The 19985-nt window shown below is 36.6% G+C and overlaps 2 protein-coding genes across 2 annotated transcripts; both read right to left on the bottom strand.

Moving 5' to 3' along the window:
- Positions 1 to 109: 109 nt before the first annotated feature.
- Positions 110 to 19882, bottom strand: CSN4 (COP9 signalosome subunit 4). Its single transcript, XM_019050732.2, has 9 exons — positions 19592 to 19882; positions 12399 to 12478; positions 11259 to 11377; positions 9918 to 10054; positions 8829 to 8943; positions 5986 to 6175; positions 4911 to 5081; positions 3637 to 3837; positions 110 to 376 (listed from the first exon to the last, which is right to left on the bottom strand). Exons 1-9 carry the CDS (start codon positions 19678 to 19680, stop codon positions 243 to 245), a joined length of 1236 nt encoding a protein of 411 aa, XP_018906277.2. The 5' UTR covers positions 19681 to 19882; the 3' UTR covers positions 110 to 242.
- Positions 16225 to 19585, bottom strand: mIF2 (mitochondrial translation initiation factor 2). Its single transcript, XM_019050731.2, has one exon. It carries the CDS (start codon positions 19288 to 19290, stop codon positions 17149 to 17151), a length of 2142 nt encoding a protein of 713 aa, XP_018906276.2. The 5' UTR covers positions 19291 to 19585; the 3' UTR covers positions 16225 to 17148.
- Positions 19883 to 19985: the final 103 nt, after the last annotated feature.

The raw sequence follows: 19985 nt of genomic DNA, 5'->3' as shown, positions 1-19985 counted from the left end.
TGAGGCCCTTGAAAGGAGCGAAAGATCAATCGGTTTAATCACAATCTAATAAATCGAAGTCTTGCTGTATGTAAAGGTGATGCGATGGTGCAAATGAAGAGGAAATATATTCTAAAAGAAACAAAAAATTTATTAGAAAAATGTTTTAACACTAAAATTAAAGGGGGTTCAAAAAAATTTACAGTAAAAAGGAACAGTACAATCATTAAATATTCACGAGGCAAACTCCTGAGGAGAGTTCATCAGTGTTCCATTTGTTTGTCCATTGTTTTTGCAATCCATTCTGGCTCTGCACTTGAAATCTTATCGACGATCTGGCTGACTTGATGGCATAAAGACTGAATTTGTTTGTCCCACATTGGGAGAGCCTCTCGGTCTGAAATCAAAAGGAGTTTCAGGTAAATTTAATTCGGGAGAAGATGAAAACCTTAAGATTAGGCCAGTAGAAAAGGTCTGCACTTTCAAAAAAGAGTCGCATATCTTCTCTTCAAAATCTTACAAAATGATTCACACAACATAATTTTCAGAAATTAACTCTTGAATTGTAAATGAAGAAGTATTTTTGACACAGATCAAATGGAAGTTAGATTGTACAGATGATGTGATTTGTATTTGTACCACTTAACCAATTTTAATTTTAGACGCTTCAACTTAATTAGGAGTTGATTTCTAGGATTTCCTGTTGCATGATTCCTTTTTTCTTGCAAAATTTTGAAGACGAAACGTGTTAAGGGTTAAGGCGTGTGTGAATAATACTTTATCTGAAAACTTAATCAATTATAATGTTAAATAGGCGAAAGGATATAAAGTATTGTTCAAAAGCATTCTTAAGTTGAATGTGACGCCCCATTCAAGTTTCCGTTCAATTTTTCATCAAAATGTTATGTTCTTGTGACATGTCAGTGCTATGCGATCCAACCTTACATTCGACAAAAGCTGAAGAGGAAATAAACGAAAAGTTGAATTGTGCATTTTGGGCTTAGTGACATCGGATTGGCTGAAATTGATGTCAGTTTTTTTAGCTTTTCCTCGAGTTAAAAATATAGCCCTCTAGATTTATTTTTCTCCACTGCTACGTCAAGAAACTTTTTGTGGCAAAGGGCCTGCGTCAAACTTTACCTAGGGTAAAATTAGAGTTATTTTTACGGTTAAGGCTGTGTGCCAAACCCTAAAACAAAAAGAGCTGGTATTTTTTGCAAACTGAAACGTGAACTACAGGGTGAGCGAAAAGTCCCCGACCCCCCCTCTAACTTTTGAACGAATTGAGCTAAGGAAATGAAACTTTGGGAATGTTCCTATCTCAAAGGAGACCATCTTTTGAGGGGGTCAAAATTTTGGTCCCCCCCCTCAGGGGGGGACAGGGGCCCCCCAACTTTTTTTTTTCAAATGGCAACCCCTATCTTGTGATACCTCATTCGAAAGAGCATAAGAAACTAAGAATTTTGGCGCAAACCGCAGATCAATATCTCAATTTTTGACCGAGTTATGATAGGTCAAAGGTCAAATTTGACCTATTTTCAAAAAATCATAACTCCGGTTCAAATTATCGTAAAGAAAAAAATAAAACGGGAAAATTTACCAAATTGTGTTCGCTTTTACGTAAAAATTGCAGAAATCACTTCGATTTAATTTTAAGGGGGGGCTCGGACCCCCAAATACGTCAATTCAAAGGTCATTCAATTTTCCTGCGAAATAAGCCAATTTCCTCTGGATTTGCCTACACATTATCTCAGTAAGGTCAAAATCAGTTCAACATTACGTTGGCAAGTCCCCAAATTTCGGGAAAAGTTAAAAAAACGAAATTTAAGGTGATTAAATTTGACCGTTTAAATTTTGTTTTTTTAACTCTTCCCGAAATTTGGGGACTTGCCAACGTAATGTTGAACTGATTTTGACCTTACTGAGATAATGTGTAGGCAAATCCAGAGGAAATTGGCTTATTTCGCAGGAAAATTGAATGACCTTTGAATTGACGTATTTGGGGGTCCGAGCCCCCCCTTAAAATTAAATCGAAGTGATTTCTGCAATTTTTACGTAAAAGCGAACACAATTTGGTAAATTTTCCCGTTTTATTTTTTTCTTTACGATAATTTGAACCGGAGTTATGATTTTTTGAAAATAGGTCAAATTTGACCTTTGACCTATCATAACTCGGTCAAAAATTGAGATATTGATCTGCGGTTTGCGCCAAAATTCTTAGTTTCTTATGCTCTTTCGAATGAGGTATCACAAGATAGGGGTTGCCATTTGAAAAAAAAAAGTTGGGGGGCCCCTGTCCCCCCCTGAGGGGGGGACCAAAATTTTGACCCCCTCAAAAGATGGTCTCCTTTGAGATAGGAACATTCCCAAAGTTTCATTTCCTTAGCTCAATTCGTTCAAAAGTTAGAGGGGGGGTCGGGGACTTTTCGCTCACCCTGTATAAACCAGTTCCAGAGGATGAGCCAAAACCAAAATGAAGGCAGGATCGAAATGTCTTTTCTATCCCAAATTGGCTCTACCCCAGTGGCACATATTATAAAATTTACAACAACAAAAATATCGTAAAAAAAGTTGTGAATTAGACCAAAAACAAAATGCCCCAGTAGATAGTATTTTGTACAAAAAAAAAATTCGTGAAAAATGTGAATTACCTCTCTTTACTTCTTTGATTAAACTTCTTCTTTGCGTAAAATTCTTGAACCCTGACTTTTTACAGGCTTTTTTTTCATGTGACTTTCAAATGTAAAAAATAGCAGTTTTACAAGGAGTGCTACAAGGTTATTTCGATTCTGTACCGTTGAACCATTTCAATAACAGTTCCAATCGTTACAAACTCACATTCTTACTAATAAAAATGAGGAGTCAATCTTCTGGTTTCCGATAGTATCTGTACGAGAATGTTAGAAGCACCTAATGCCTGGATTTCAAAAAGATCCACTGTGACTTAGCTGTGTGGATTGGTCTTGTTTATACTGATCAGAAAGTTGGAGAAATGGTGCTGGGTCCACACCATTCTGCGGGGAAATCAGAGCCAAGAAGTTCCAAAAATTATCATTAGAGGCAAAAATAATTTTTTTTTAAACTCTAATGAGTACCAGTAGTAAACTGAGAGGGGGAGAGTGTTCAGCTCAGGCAGTTTGCATTGGAATATCAAGTTGGAGTCAAGGCGAGAGATCTCTACCGGTTTGGGCCTTTTTAGACCTCATCAGCCGATCACTCTCGTCAGTGAACCTAACTCAACATGCCGCAAAATCCAAGACGGCATTAAAAGGCCGTCATGAATATTACCCGAGGCATGACACAAAAGTGTGATCCTCGCGCCATACACCATTGCTGCCCAACTTAATATTCTGATGCAAACTGCCTGAGCTGAACACTTACCGCTCCTCAGTTTTATGCTGGTACTCATTAGAGTTTAAAAAAATTCATTTTTGACCCTAATTATAATTTCTGGGACTACTTGGCTTTGATATCCCCCCGAAGTGGTGTGGACCCAGCACTATTTCTCCACCTTATTACATATAGTATTCGGGCCACTTTTTCATGTTTTTTTTTTTCTGATCAGAAAGTTCAAACTCTTTGAACACAATTTTATGAATAGTCCAACTACCTTACTTAAATATAGAGAATTGCGAGTGAAGACACAAGACAACTTACTTTCAAAGTATACGATTGTATCAATTTGATCGATATATCCATTCATCCTTCCTTCTGTTATCATTTGACTTGCGATCTTTTCTGCTTTCAGTGCTGGAATATCCAATAGAGCTCCAAGACCCTCAAAAGTGATGTTGTTGTAGAGCTTGCTGGCTGAAAGTAGGTTGTGTTCTAAAACTGCCCGATCCAAAATCGATGATCCTAAAAGAATAAAATAGATTGCCACTTGTGATATGTCGGATAAAATGCAAAAAAGACAAAAATGAGCTGTCCTCAGACATGGCTCCAACCACCTTGAGCTGACGGACAAATCCATGACTTCAATCCCAAGAATGATGGCACAGAGTATTAACAAGGTACACTGTACTACAGGTATGGACAAATGGGGTGCCGAAGTGGCAGCAATGAGAATATAGGCCATCGAGTGACATCGCAAGTTGTACCGTCTTTGCCGCGCAGTTCAAAGTGACCCTCGAAGAGATTCTGGTAGATCTGGTAGCTTCAATAGGCTATCAGATGTATTTAAAAAAATAGATAAAACTCAAGATAATGAAAAACTTAACTAAGAACACGAAAAAATATCAGGAACTTTACAAGACCGATTCTCAGAGCAGAAAGTAAACAAGTTTTCAATTTGGCGTTGCAGTCGTACCATTGGACGCTGTCAAATCTATGCATTTCAACAACTTTCTAAAATTCCATTTGTCCATACCTGTAGTAGAGTGTACCTTGGAGTATTAAGAAATTTGGGGCTGGCTAAATATGGAGATTTTCTCATATGATGTTCCTCGCTATCGTCTGAGTAAGATGAGCGTTTAAAATCAAACTTTCTATTAATCAAGATCGAGAAAATCAGGTCTGAAAAGTGCATTTTTTAGCAATTTTACATGCATAAACAGGTAGGAACATGACTGATCTCAATCAGAGTGAGCTTAACTTTTCTCATCTTGCGCCACGCTGACCAGGAGGCATCAACTCAGTTCAAGACAAAAGATTCTGCTTCTATGACTCAGCAATGAAGCCACTTCCCACGCAATAAACGTTTTGAATTATCAAAATTTCACGTTTTACGACCAATTTTCTCGAGATTACCACATGGAAAGTTCGATTTTTTAGTAATATCATAAAACAAAATCTCGAAATTTAGCAGGCGCCAAATTTCTTGGTATTCTGTGCACAGTCCATGTCATGTTATAGACATAATATTCAAGTCTAACATTTGATTGAGTACAAAAAGTTTTTCATTTGGAAGCAAACAAGAAAAGATGGCTTACCGTCACTGGTCATTGCTTTCTGATGGGGCATTAAGAGCGACTCAAATCCTTGTAGTTCAGAGCGTCTGATGATTCTTTCAAGGTACATCTTCTCTAAAATCTGATAAGCCAGCATTTGCTGACATCGTTCATCTTTGAACAATGTTGCTAGCATTCTACTTCTCTGCTGACCTGGAAGGAATTAGAAATATTAAATTAAAAAGAACTACCAACACTTCATTTTAAAAAGAGGGTTTAGTGTTTTGGGAAACAAAAAGTTCTTTCTTGATCAGCATATTCCTCATACGAGACAGCGTATGTTGAGAGCGCCGGCATTAATAGCTAGTTCTGGAAGCCACTGCCTCAATTTTATGGGTAAAATTAAATGAGATTAAAATAAATTCAATTTAAATGTTGAAAATTCGCCTGCTGGCTTTGATTTTCTCAAAATTGATACATGGAGAGAGGGAACAACTAGATAATGAATTGAGAACATTCGTTTATCAAGAATCTAAACTTTCCGTACTAAAAAGCTTTCTTTCCTCGTAACTTTAATAGAGCGACACAAACACACGCGCCCCATACACACCTTACACTTCAAGAGGTTGAGCCGCGAAGGTGTAAAGGAGCATACCCTTAGATTAAAATTATTTTAAGAGCAACTGGGTCGTTTCCAGAAATATCTGACCTCTTTCCCGACAATTCACTTACCAGAGAAAATTTCATGACTAAAAGAGAGCACCACTAAGAGTAGTTTACATCCTTGAATCAGAACAAAGCACTAAAAGGTGACTGGAGAGGAATAAATTGAGTTTCTTTTCACTTTATTGGTACTCATATTGAATTGTAGGCTTAAGGACTTAGAGGCAAAAACCTTGGAAAAAAAGTTTTTCCTAACTACAAAAAACACTAATAAACTTAAAAGCAAATTATAGAGTTTAAATAGGCCAATGAGTTGGTTTTGAATCTCATAGATGTTGCTCTACAGTCACAAGTGTTGACTGAGGTTACTTTTTGCAATGCAATCACTGTAGCCTCATAAGGGCTCATCAGTCTTTTATACTTTGGATTCATTCTGAATTCAGCGCAAGCTTACCGGCAGAGGCTAGAACAGTGCAAATCACAGCTTTGTTAAGAGACGTCAAACGTTCTTCTTCATGAATGATTGTCCGGTATGAAAGTTCCAGGTAACGCTGTGCAGCTTCAATAAATTTCCGCCGGTAATCCAAAACTCGAGCATAACAAACTTTGTAGTAGATTTGCAGTTGTTCATTTTTTGTCTCCGTCTGCCAAGAAAAAAAAAGAAAAAATTGGAAATAACATCTTCATCTTATTTTGGTGCATGAATAAAGGAACACTCACATACACTTTAGGATGATGGACGAAAATCATCTGAAGGCGTTGTTTCTAAATTTTATATTCACAAGTAACACAAGTAATTTGAAGAATTTGAATCTCTTTCATACCTTTATGTTTTGAGTTCTCTTGAAAATTTTAATGAAATAATATCAATTCTTTACATCATTGGCACACAGAATACCAAGAAATTAGGCGTGGGCTAAATTTTACAACTATTTGATATGATGTTCCTCACGAAATCCTGTGCACTTATTAGTGCTTACTTTCTATGTGTCAATGTCAAGAAAAGCAGGGCTGAAAAATTAATTTTATCGCCTTCTTGTGCCTGTTTTCTGATGGAAATGTGGAGCTGTTGCTATGCCTGTAGGGACACTGCTCCACCTGCTCTTATCATTCAGAGTAATTAGATTATTTTTGTCGGTCATATCCTCCTGACCTGCGCGGAGCCAAAAGATCTCCTCCATCATCAATTAAATGTTACATACATAAAGTCGCTTTTATAGCGCCGCCTCGCGCTCTGCGACGCCCAATCGCCATTGCCCCCTATCCTCCCAGAGATCATCAGGCAATTGGCACCTTCTGATCTCCTCCTCCACCCCTTGTCGCCAACCTTTCACAGGACGTCCACGCCGTCGCCTTCCGGGAGGAACCCAATCGAAGACCTGCTTGGGCAACCGGTCGTCTGCCATCCTTCGCACATGTCCATACCAGACCAACTGCTTGGACCTGATATCGTGCACGATGTCCTTCTCTACACCCATGATCTCGCATACTTTTACATTGCGGATACGCTCTCTTCTTGAGATGCCAGCAGACCTCCGCCAAAAGTCTATCTCAGTTGCCCTAAGCATGTCTTCAGTTCTTTTCTTGAGTTGCCAGACCTCACTCCCGTAAGTTACGATACTCTTCACGATGACGTTGTAAATTTTCCTTTTGGTCTCCTTGGAGATACTCTGGTCCCAGAGAACCCCATTTAGCATCGCGATAGCTTTCCTGCCTTGCACATTCCGATCTTTAATAGCCCGATCCAAATTTCCGTCCTTAGTTAACCAAACTCCTAGATATTTATACTCTTCACAGTCCTGAATTTTCCGACCATCCTCCAGTTCAATGCTTTGCTGATCACCACCGATAACCAACTTCTCCGTCTTAACCACATTTACTTCCATTCCTCACTTTCGATATACTTCCACTAGCTTCCGCGTCATGTAATTAGCATCTTCTTCGTCCTGAGCTATTACCACCTGATCATCAGCAAAGCACAGAGTATAAAGGGTGCCATCTTCACGTAGCGGGACGCCCATTCCCGAACAGCATCTTTTCCAATCCTTTAAAACTTCTTCCAGGTACACTTTAAATAAGGTTGGCGACAAACAACACCCTTGTTTCAGTCCTTTAGTAATTAAAAACCCCAACGATAAGTCCCCATGCGATTTAACCCTAGAAAAAGCCCCACCATAAAATTCCTTAATAGCACTAATTAGTCCCCCACTAAAACCCCTTTTGTTTAAGGCTTCCCAAAGTTTCATCAATGGCACACTGTCGTAAGCTTTCTGGAGATCCACAAACACTAGATGTAATTCCTGGCCAACTCCCTTCTTTTTCTCGATGACGTGGATGATGGTAAATAAGTGATCAATCGTTGACCGACCGGCTCTGAAACCTGCTTGCTCTTCCGCTTCATGTTCTTTCCACTCCTCTTCGATTTTTGCTTTCAGATTAAATTTTGCATTCAGGTAATGGATAATAAGGGGCCAAAAAATGATTTTTTCGGCATTTTTACATGCAATTTTTAGCAGAAATGTAACATTTAAAAAATTAAATGTTACATTTCTGCTAAAAATTGCATGTAAAAATGCCGAAAAAATCATTTTTTGGCCCCTTATTATCCATTACCATGATTGGCATAGAGAAAGTTTGATTTTAAAGGCTTATTCATACTTAGGAGGCTGTAATTAACATCAAATCCAGTACACAGTATCAAAATTTTTCTGGAGCCGCATTTTTTTGTATTCCACGTGAAGTTTTGTTGAAATGTTTTTATAGTGCAATGAGTCTTTTGGATCAGTCTCAGGCAGATAATCATTTTGTCAAATCCTTGGGCAAAATGTCAAACATTCTTACTCAGATTGAAATTCTGACTCTACATACTGCTAATTATATTGACAAAAAAAATTATTTATCATCATAGATGGGAATTATTTTAGGAAATTTGCGTCATTGTATGGTTGCTGTAATGACTAATGACTTTCAGCCCAGAAAGGAAAATTCATGGTAAAAGAAACAGCATTTTTTAAAATACCGAGTTATTACAATTTTGACAGTTAAAGGTATAAGAGAATGGAAACTACAAGGTAGTTAGATAACGTCATACATTCGAAAAATGACAAATTCGAGAATTCTTTGTAAATACAAACGGATTCCATAAACTTTCAAAACTTGACCACATATCTGCCTAGGCTTTTGATAAAATGCCAGATTTGATTTAACTATTTGCCTAAAAACAACATCCAAAATGTTACCTACATCCTTCACATACCATTACTTAAATAGGACACTGCGATTTGAGTAAATAATTACCTGAAGAAGAGATGCTCTGTTTATGTAAGCTTCTGCTTGTACAGGATCATAATCTTCCAAGTAAAGACGGGCTATTTTCATGTATGTGTCCAGTTTGTAATCGACTGAGTATTGTCTGAAAAGGAAAGAAAAAAAATCATATCATCTTAGTTAAAAGATTTAAATTGATGAACATGATTTATGATAGTAATAAAGTTTAACATCAGAAATTTTGACAGAAACTGATCTTTTTATTTAATTTTTAAAGTCTATGAATTTTGCATGCTGTAGACATAGTCATGGTGATCTACTGTGCTTTGGACCCTTGAAAATTAATACTGAAGATTCTCTCCGCATCCTGGACATTCACTATGATGTAAGGACATAATCAAGCCTAAAATTTCATCAGAAAGTTGTGGCAGACACCCTGTTACAAAGGCTCCATATTCAAAAGTAAAAATAAAATCCTATGTTCCATGCCTTCTATTGAACAGGGATGGATTTAAAATTTTACCATCCTGGGCCGGCAACAGTTTGCTGCATTTTTGGATTCAGAGAAAGACCTGTAAAGATTAAAAAAAAAAAACAAAAAAAGAAATCACAGAAATTTTCTCATTGAAAGTTTTATTATTCATTAAAAATGCATCCCCTGTACATAAGCTCACCCTGAGTATGTCAAAGTATTTTGGCAGGAGCTCACTATGCCTACTAAGTATAGAGTATTTTGTTGAAAGACTAGCCACATATTTCAAGGAGGAAAATATGTGAATGATTCAAGGTTACCCCTGATCAAAAGGGCAACCCCAATTATTTTCATCAACAATCTACATGCATAAAAAAGAGCATTTTCTACTGCTTATTACAAGTGACATTGACCTTAGACTTTACATTTTTCTTATTTTAAGTCAAAATTTTAAAAAAAATACATACTTAGACAATTGTAAAAACTAAAGACCCAATACAAAGAGAATAGTCAAGGAAGGGAAGAAATTGAATTCCCTAGTGATTTTGGATGAATTGTTGCCGCCAGGGATTTCCTGCTCCTCTTAGTTTTCAACTCAGTGCACACCCTGTGGTGCAGTTAATAATATTTAAACTTAACCATCTTACTTCTGTCCAGTTTCAAGCGGGATGCCAACCAACACATTTGCCGCTTCCCGCCAGCATTGCTCTTTCTCGTAAATGGAGGCTAAGTGTTGCCTCACACTGGCTACTTGCTCTTCAAACGAGATGACACGTGGTTGGACCTGGCACGGAAAAGTAATTCATTAGGCGCATTTGTTCAATAAATTTGAAAAAAAAAAAGGAGACGGGGACAACAGTCTCATTGGACCGCATTAAGCAGAAAGGAAACAAGCCTTATCAGCTGTTGCCAAATTTAATTTGACAATTTAATAATTTACATGAAAACCATTGTGCGGATTTTTGAGCAAATTTCAGTGAATTTTCTGCATGGAGGCAAATTCCATGAAATTTTCACAAAAAAAAAACCCGCACCAACGATCTCTTGTAAAAAAATTAAATTGCTCGGTTAAATTTGGCAATACCTAGCTGATGCGGTTAGAATGCTTTCTGCTAAATGCAGTCCAATTACAGTTAAAAACTAAAATTGACCAAATTTACAAGTTAACAGACATTTCAGAAATCTACGGTAAAGTCGGAAAAACAAACATTTCAATTGTTGTGTTTTGAAGTTTCTGTTAATAATTCACTTTCTCAAGGCAATATTACCTTGCATAAATCTTGCATGAGATGGATTTTTTGAAAGGAGTGTAATAATAGTGATGATCAGTCGTTTGTCATTTGAATAATTTTTAACAGAAACTGCAATGTCCCAGAGCCAGTTGTGTGTTTCTCCAGTTTCACCATTGAAATGCAAAATACCTTCATAAATTAGAATATGTATCACCATCACCATGTATGTATGTTCACCATCTATGAGGGGAATCCCAGTATTTTACAATGTAAAGCTGACTCTCGAAGCATTTCAAGAAACATTTTTTTCTTTTTTTTAAACGTTCCTTTTTTCAGATTATGGGACAAGCCACCCTGAGAAATAACATTGAAATATTTGCTTTCAAACCATTCTGTTACAGCAATCAGAAATTTTGGCTTGACACTGAGGAAAATCCAAGTATTCAATATTCAGTGTATTTATTTACCTACTAGATGGGCAATTGAGTCAACCAACAAACAAAGTGTGTTTCATTTGGCAGGAAAAGAAGGTTAAAAAAAAAGACCAAAGAGGTTGGATCAAGAAGTAGGAACAAAAGTTTGTTCCTTCTAGAGTGGGCGATTCTGTCGGGATTGCATTTCCAATTGAGTTCCAAAACAGCATTTTTTAACAATATTCCCGAAAAATGTTGAAACATCTTGGTAACTCAAATTGACAGATGCTACAACTCAGTACTTTACATATCCCCACAAAAAAGGATACTGTTTAAAACATACCTTCTCTAGAATATAATGAGCGATGACTTTTGATACTGAATCTGGAATATTTGCTAATTGTCCACTGACTTCAGTCAAAATTTGGCGAGATATCACAAGACTGACACTTTCATTGACAACTGTTGAAAAAATGCAAAAAAAAACCATAGAAACTGAAATTTCTTAGAAACTATTCAACTAAAACAGGTAATATTAAGTGAGAGAAGCTGCTCATTCTTGCATTAAAAAAAGGAGGATGACATTCCTTGCTCTATAAGACTTAGGTCCAACTTACAAATGTTGGGTGCAAACACCATAGGTACCAATGAATACTCCTTACACTGGAGAACTTTAGTGATTACAATGAGTAATTGGATTGAATATCGACTGTGTAAGTCGGCAATCACATAACTCGGTTTGCGACGTCGCAGACTTCCTGTCATACTTTATTTTTTAAACGGAAAACTACTCAACAGCAATTCTCTGGGGCTTCCGTGATTTTCTTCTCTGTGCGAGGAAAATTCTGCAAAAACTTCAAGGAATGGTGTCAATTCTTCTCCTTTAATAAAATAACATAAAGGCGGAGATTTTCAGACACCGCAAACGAGTTATGCGATTGCTGACTTACACCGTCGATATATTATTTGGCCTGATTAGAATATAAATTAATACTTTTTATACCTAACAAGTTCTTTACTTTTCATCTTTAAAATGCACCTTGCACTTTTTGTGTTCATTTGGGTTATGGAAGGTATCATTTTCCCTTTAAAGCTATTTTCTCATCTAATCTTGTGTATTGATACCGAAGACAGAACAAGAGTAGCGATTTGAATTGCAGGCTGAGTGGCTTGTCCTCCAAGCCCCTCAATTAAGATTTTTGAACTTAACTACAGCAGACAGGGTCTAATTTCTTTTCACGCTTTATCTTCAGAACAGAGAACCAAGGAATGCTAATACTTAACATTTTTTATTTGTATTTTTCACAATCTAAAGGAGATTTAGAAAATGTTTTAAGGATGTGTGATGTTGAGTATTCTGTAACTAAGATTAAAAATATGAAAGGAAGTTAGGAACACAATATGAGCAGTGGTAACGGTGATTTCTGGCGATAAATCTACCTGATGAAAAACTTGACAAAAACATGATAAATTAGATACTTACTGGTTTCAATGAAGAATTTGAGTGCTTCCATTATTTCATCTTCGGGTAATTTTACTAAACTTTCCAGGATCACTCGGTATCTGAAAAAATTTGCTGAGGGTCATTCCATTTGAAGAAAAGAAAAAACAATGTTTTTTGAAAACTTCGGTGGGTTTTCTTCTCTGTGCTTAAAGAGAGTACTGTGAAAATTTCAAGCCATTTCTTCATATCAGTCTCCTTTAAAAAATATAATACCTAAAGGAGATTTTGAAACGTTTTGCCATTGATATTTGAGAATAAGCATTCCACTTTCAGGCTTTTTGAATTGTTTGTGGGATTTTAATTTTTTCAGTGGAGAATAGGAGATGATTACTTTGATGTAAAAAAAAAGGGATTTGACATGTGTCTCGACTCTTGAGCAACCATCAAGCCTTTTTATTCCATCATTGAAAAATCTGAGATAAGAGCTATTGTAACTATTGCGTACTTAGAAAATGTATTTCTTTCTCCTTGGAATTAATTAAAACAGCAATATTTCGAATAATGGTTATATTCTCACTGGTTAGTAAACATAATTTGAATTGGCCGACTCATTGCTCTTACAAAATACCTAGTGAATATAGCTGGTCGATCATTGAGATCCCATCAGTGATGTATAAAGCAACATTAATTGGTACATGGTACACCTTGTAAAGCTATAGGAAATTTTGACCTTCCAGAAGCTGAAAGATTTGTTCCTATTCTCTGTCTTGTCTTACTTCAGGATTCTTTTTGCCAAAAATCTTTTGATCACTGGCTGCCTGAAAATTGAGTAACACTTAATGGTGGTTGCATGCTTCTGCAATTATTGTTAAGCAACAATAACATTACAACTGGTAAAAGAGTACCTATACCTATTCAGCACAGTTTTGTGTCGCCAATTTTTTCAAGAACTTTCAGCTAATTTTCAATTGAAAAATCCAGAGATGACAAATTAAGAGATGCAGCAGGGCAAAATATGCCTTAAGGTTGAGAAAAAAATGAAGTGACTACTCCAGGGATCAGAAGGGCTCATTCTGCATAGCGCAAAGATTAAGTACCTAACATTTGACCCTTTTTGGCAGAAATCTAAACTTAGAGGATAAAAAATTAAGAATTCAAAACACACGTCGTCAAAGTTTGCAAACACTGTTGCCAAACTTGGCATTGATTCACTTCAAACGCTTGAAAGTATCATTATTAAAACGAATTGTGACTCAAAATTTAGGCCTGATGTTCTTGAGAGTATAGTGCCTACCTAGAGAATGTTCAGCACCGAAAAATGAAAATCGGTGTTACCTGCTGACCTCAAATTGATTTTATTGCAGCACTGAATAATACGAGGTTCTACCTATAAGCACAGTTTGCCCTCCTGTATCACATATTGTTCTACTACCTATCTTAAGTTTCTTAACTACAAAATGCTGTTTTCTCGATTTCTCAGAGTATACTTAAGTACCTTACCTAATCAACGAAATAAACTTGCTTTTTGTGGCTTTTCTAAAAGTAAGGGGAAAGGGAAAAGTAGTCAGATTCTAGGAATCTGACTAATGCAATGAGCTTCAAAAACATTTTTCAAAAATTCCTTAAAAAACTGATAAAATTTGTTTTGGGAAACCCTTTCTGGCTATTTTTTTAGGTGAAATTTAAGTAACTCTTGATGAAATTTTCCTTAAAAAGTCGTTTAAAAAAATGACTAGCTTCCCTGAAATTTTTCCAACATTTTTCTTAACAGAAGTTTTAGTGTTGAAAAACTATACCTAGTTGACATCTAGGTAGGGACTCTTTAACTCTTATTTTAAAAACTTCAATTTTACTGAAGTTTCACATCTTGTGAGTTTTATTGTAAAAAATACCCAACAAGAGTTTCCTACAACGAACATATTCTTGGTTTTCTTAGGAGTTGTCTTTTGAAAATTAAGGAATTTTTGATGGTATTTTATAATAGTAGTGGCTACTATAGGGCTGTGTTATAGAATTGTTAGGGATAACTACCAAACGCAGAATATAGAGTGGATGTCAAAAAATGTGTACTGTAAAATAGCGTTAGATAGGTAACTTAGGTAAGATGATTAACCCCAAACTAATTCCTTAAAATGCTAATGCTACTTTATAAGGGATTTTTGACTCTGAATAAGACTGATCTATTTTGCCACTCACTCAATGTTCTGTATAAACATTGTGCACCAGCACTGTTAAGAGTTTTGTTTTGTCCAGGGTGTCTACGAAAACAGGCTGGCCAAAAATCAGTAGTTTTACAGTGCATTCCGAGCAATTCAGTACCTCTTCAACGGAAAAATTCGGTACTATTTCAGTACCTCCATTTGATAAAATTCGAAAAATTTCAAAAATTTGAATTTCTCTCTCAAATTGCGACAAAAATGAAAAATTTCAGACCTACAAGCGGATTTTTTGCACTTTTTTTCAGTACTTCCGGACCGCCCTTAAAAAATCAGTACTATTTCCGGACTTGTAAACACCCTGCTTGTCCTCAATTTGCAGGGAGGCTCTAGGAGGGCATTAAAAGCTGAGACCCAGCCTCGGTGAGATATCTTTTACACGAAGAAGAAAAAATTCACCTTGGTGTATAGGCTTTCTCTAGAAATGCACTATAAAGATAGAAAATATATATGGCTAGATAAAAAAATTATAAAAGAAAACGAAGAGAAAGAGAGAGAGAAGATGAATTGCAATGGTAGATTTTTCAGGCTAGAAAATTTGAGTGGGTAAATCATTTACGCAGTAATGTTTCAGGGGTATATTTAGAGTTTTGGGCAAATGAAATGACTTGGCTGCATGCATTTACTATTTTGAAATTAACACAGACTGCCATTATGTGGAGAGGCTTTTTCTCAGCAGTAAGTACTTAATAGCTTCATGAGCTTACTGCGGAGTTTTACTGACGTTTGGGCGTTACTTAAAATGTTGATAGGAGTGTTGAATTTATTAAAGAATTCTCATCTCCAAAGATGTCTTTGTAGATTTTTTATAGAGGGGAGGGGGAAGGGGCTAATGAGTTGAAATTTTTGTTTGAAATATCACAAAGTTACGAAGACGAACCCTGGCTAAAACACAGCTTGATTCCCTCAGAGTTGCAAAGGGTGGTTAATAGACGATTAATCTAAGGATTATACAGAGAGGATAAATTTTAGAGAAAGTTATAGAGAGGAAAATCATTGTGCTTGGTGAAACATAAAATTGATCTATAATGCTGCACAAATCTACTGCAAAGTAATTTTTTTTCAAAAATATTCTAACAATAAAAAAATGCATTCTGAGTTTAATTCTGAAGTGCAAAAACAGCAAACACAATATAAAATTCTATCTATTCACGCATTAGATTAATATATCTTGAGTATTAAAATATCTTCTACGTTTTCCCACCTACTGTGTGAATCGAAACTTCTGAGTTTTCATTAGTATGCAGATCTTCATATGTTACTTAGCATGGCTCTGAGAATTTGTCATTTCATAATGATACAACTTGAAAATTAAAAATTCAGCATATTTTGACCATTTCTAGCCATAATTAATCAGACGCTTTGCTCAAACAACAGTAGGTAAGGAAAACACAGCAAAAACAGGCAAAAAATCTGTGAGTGAGTAAAGATGTAATTTGCAGAACTTCGAAAGTAATCATGAGTGATAGTTGAGAAAATTTATACTTGAAACTCAATGTCAAGTTTGAGAAAGTAGATGAAAGACTTGGAGGAGACTTAAGCTAAATAAGATACAATCATTTCCTCTCTCCCTTTCTAATTCTCTAAAAGGGCTATGCTGGAATCTTTCAGGTAGATTAAGACTAACAAGGAAAAAAAGAAAAGAAAAATTGTTGGAAAATAAGATTTATTCTTTAACATTGATGAGAAACAAAATAGGAAAATATTCTTTTGTTACTCACTTACTAACAATCTCAGAAGCAATATAATCTACCACTGTAAATACATACAAACTTAAGTAACGAAGATACAGTGAAATAACTAGGCAATCTTTTAATCTTTTCCCTGAAATCTAGAGTCTGATTCCTTCATTGACCGCTTAGTGTAAGAGGAGAAAGAGGAAATAACATAATCTTGTTGTACAAATGCAGACGAACACCGCTAGTTTTAATCCTCCATGAAATGGACTCTAGCATTATTTCAATAAATGCAGGGTGATCCTTTAGTCCCTCACCTCCCTAAAGACCCCTGAGGTTCTTGCCCCTTTTCTGGATGGTCTCTTTAAAATTTTGGGGGTTCAAAATTCACAGGGAGGTGCCTGGTTGTACGGGAGTTCTGGATCACCCTGTGTATAAAGCCTCGTTAACCTCCTGTAAAATGAAGCAAAGGAGCCCCTAGACACATTATAGGTAAGTATTTCCTGATAAAAAATAAAAAATTCAGCTTTGGTACACCTGAACATTTTCAGAACAATTTTACAGGAGCTGGATCAGCTATTAAAACCCATTACTGATTTTAATTAAAATATATGGGCTTGAAATCTGCAAAGTTTGGTTGCCAAACTTCAGAATAATATTTTACATGAGGTTTCACTTAGGAATTAAACAGCAAAAAAAGAGTGAGAACTTTGAGAAATATGAAGAACAACTCCTATTTTTAACATTATGAAACTTGTAATCAAATTTTTTTGTCATTATTAGGCATCACATCATTATCAAGATAATTTACAGGAAAGGACAATTTTTGCCAGGCACTTTACAAAGAATTAGGTTTTGAGGGCCTTAAATTGGTGATCAGTGGCGTAGAGCGTTTCCTTAAAAACCTGGATCCCACCGAATTTTTTGAGGTATGTCATATAGTGAATAGCAAACTATTTTGTCTCCAGGCAGAAACTCAAATTCAGTATCTTCAAACATCAGCCCACACTCAAGATTTTCTTTTATCGTTCCGACTTCATTCTTAAAATGTTTCATTGATAGGAGCATACCGTCTAAAACCGTTTTCCCATCACGGACTACTTTGAATTTCTCAGACTTTTTCAGATTTCCTGTAGTACAGCGGCACCCAGCAACAGAACACTTTTTTCTATTTTCAGTGACAAAAAAGTTCTGTTGCACTACCGCCTCTCCAATGATATTTTCACCTTTTTCCACCGGCAATCTTTTACTGAGTTCCTCTTTCAAATCATCTATAACTTTGTAAATGACATTTATGTTCTTAATGGTGACATTGTTTTTCTCTGCTGCCACCTTTGCATCTTTGAAAGTATCAACATTAAAGGCATAAATAATTGCATCAAAAGCCTGCGCAACTTCAACGTCACTCAAAGATACAGCTCCAACTTCTTCTGACACTACATCTAAACGACATCTTGGATCATAATAAGTTCCAATAACATTGATAATGGCTTCAACAGAACCAGCCACATCACCTTTGACAAGAATATTCAGATGTGGAAATTCTTCCTCCACTTGTTTGGCAGTTCTGACACGCCTGGTTTTGAAAAATCCCATCTTACGCCGCTCTTCAACTTCAGCTTGGTAAATTTTATTATGTTCTTCCCTTTTCGCTTCAATGACTTTAAGGTCTTCTTTGATCTTTTTCTCCTCTTCTCTTTTGTGCCGAAATTCTAGGACTTGGCGAGCTTTCGCCTCCGTCTCTACTTCTAGCACGATGTCTCCAGCTTGGGGTAAATCTCGCCAGCCCATGACTTCTACCGGAAAAGACGGGGGAGCACTTGTAACTGCGGTGCGTGATTCATCAAACATGTTCCGCACTTTAGCCCAAGCTAGTCCTGCGATGAGAATATCACCTTTTTTCAGAGTACCATGCTGAACAAGAACGGTGGCTAACTTACCTCGATGAGGATCAATTTTTGATTCTATGATAACTCCTTCAACAAGACCTTCATAGTCAGCCCTTAGGTCCATAACCTGGGCTTGAACGCTGATTGCTTCCACTAGCTTGTCGAGATTTAACTTCTGTTTTGCGGAGATGGGAACAACTTGAGTATCTCCACCTGCTTCTTCTAGCATTACATGATTATTAATCAACATTTGTTTTGTCTTCTCAATATTTGCACCATGTTTGTCTATTTTGTTTATAGCAATTATCATCGGCACTTGAGCATCATTCGCCATCTTGATTGATTCTAAAGTCTGCTCCATCACACCATCATCCGCTGCAACAACCAGGACTACAATATCTGTACACTGGGCACCACGGTTTCGCATTGCTTTGAAAGCAGCGTGTCCAGGTGTATCTAAGAAAGTAACTTTAGCGCCAGAACTTAGTTTGACTTGAAATGCTCCTATATGTTGAGTAATTCCTCCGAATTCAGAGGCAACCACATTACTATTTCTAAGCGCATCAAGTAAAGATGTTTTCCCATGATCAACATGGCCCATGACTGTAACAACCGGAGGTCGCGGTACCAGTTCTACATGAGGTTTTAAGTGGCGTCTTTGAATGTCAGCTTCAAGGGGTCCATCGAATTGAAAAGTCTGACTTGGATTAGCGATTATCTTCATTTTCATACCTAGACGTTTCAGTGCCCTTTGTATGATTTTGAAATCTGTCAATTGGGAGGATGGACGGAAGTATAAGAATTCTGTTTCATCGTATGATAAAGCTTCAAGAACTGAGTCAACACTGCGTTCACACACTTTAGCAAGTTCTTTAACAGTTATTCCTTGCCAAACACCAATGACCGGTGCGTTTAATTTTTTGGGTGTGTAAACTAAGAGGGTTGGGTTCTTCCGTTCCTCTCTTGTCTTTCGTCTCTTGCACAATACTGGAGAGCACCAGAGACTCCGACAAGGTAAGAATTGGTGGACATCATGAGGGCTCACAGAACTTGCTCTCAGTTTAAAGGAAGAACCAATGACTGGTGCATATGAGCATAAAATGTTAAAATATTGTTTAGTGTTGAAGCTGCGCAAAAAAGTGGGTTTCATTTTGCAAGAATGCACCCTAATACTAATTACAAATCATATGAAAACTTTACATTAAGATGTGTGAGTAGGAGTTTTCATGAATGCAAACAAATTTCAGCCGAAATGAAAAATGGGTACAATGAAATTCAAAATTGACAGACCCAGTGTTAGTGGCTCATAACTGCTTTGGTCATATGAGCCTAGTCTAGACTGAACAGAATATGTTCTTCTTTGACGAAGATTTTTAGAGATTCAGAATCAACAATTGAAAGTAGATGGGATAATTTTATGTTTCACCGAGCACAGAAGGTACAGAACTTACTTGTCAGCTTGATCTTTGTGAGAACCACCCGCTCCAGCTAACGCTGCAAGCTGAGAGCGAACAACATTGACTGCTGAGTGCGATTCCATTTCCTCGGTGCAAATGGTAAGGCTTTTTGGTACTAATTTACAAAATAGACAATATAGACGATCGGCTGGCTTGTGAAAAAACTGGAATTTTACAGTTTCAAAGTCTTGGAGAAAAAATCGGGTAAATGCACGCTGCTGAGCAAAAACAATACATATTACAAAAGCAAAAAACCGGAGTGTAAACAGAGACAGAGATGTACGTGAAAATGTGAAATGTGATTGATTGTTGTTTGATTCTAGATTCTTCTTCTATCAGTGATACCACTCCAATTTTTTTACACTAAGAACCTGAGGCATATTTTATT

This window comes from Bemisia tabaci, chromosome 6 (assembly GCF_918797505.1).
Source record: "Bemisia tabaci chromosome 6, PGI_BMITA_v3".
Taxonomy (NCBI): Eukaryota; Metazoa; Arthropoda; class Insecta; order Hemiptera; family Aleyrodidae; genus Bemisia; species Bemisia tabaci.
The sequence above is the reverse complement of the archived record's forward strand: the minus strand, read 5'-3'. Positions and strand labels throughout refer to the sequence as shown.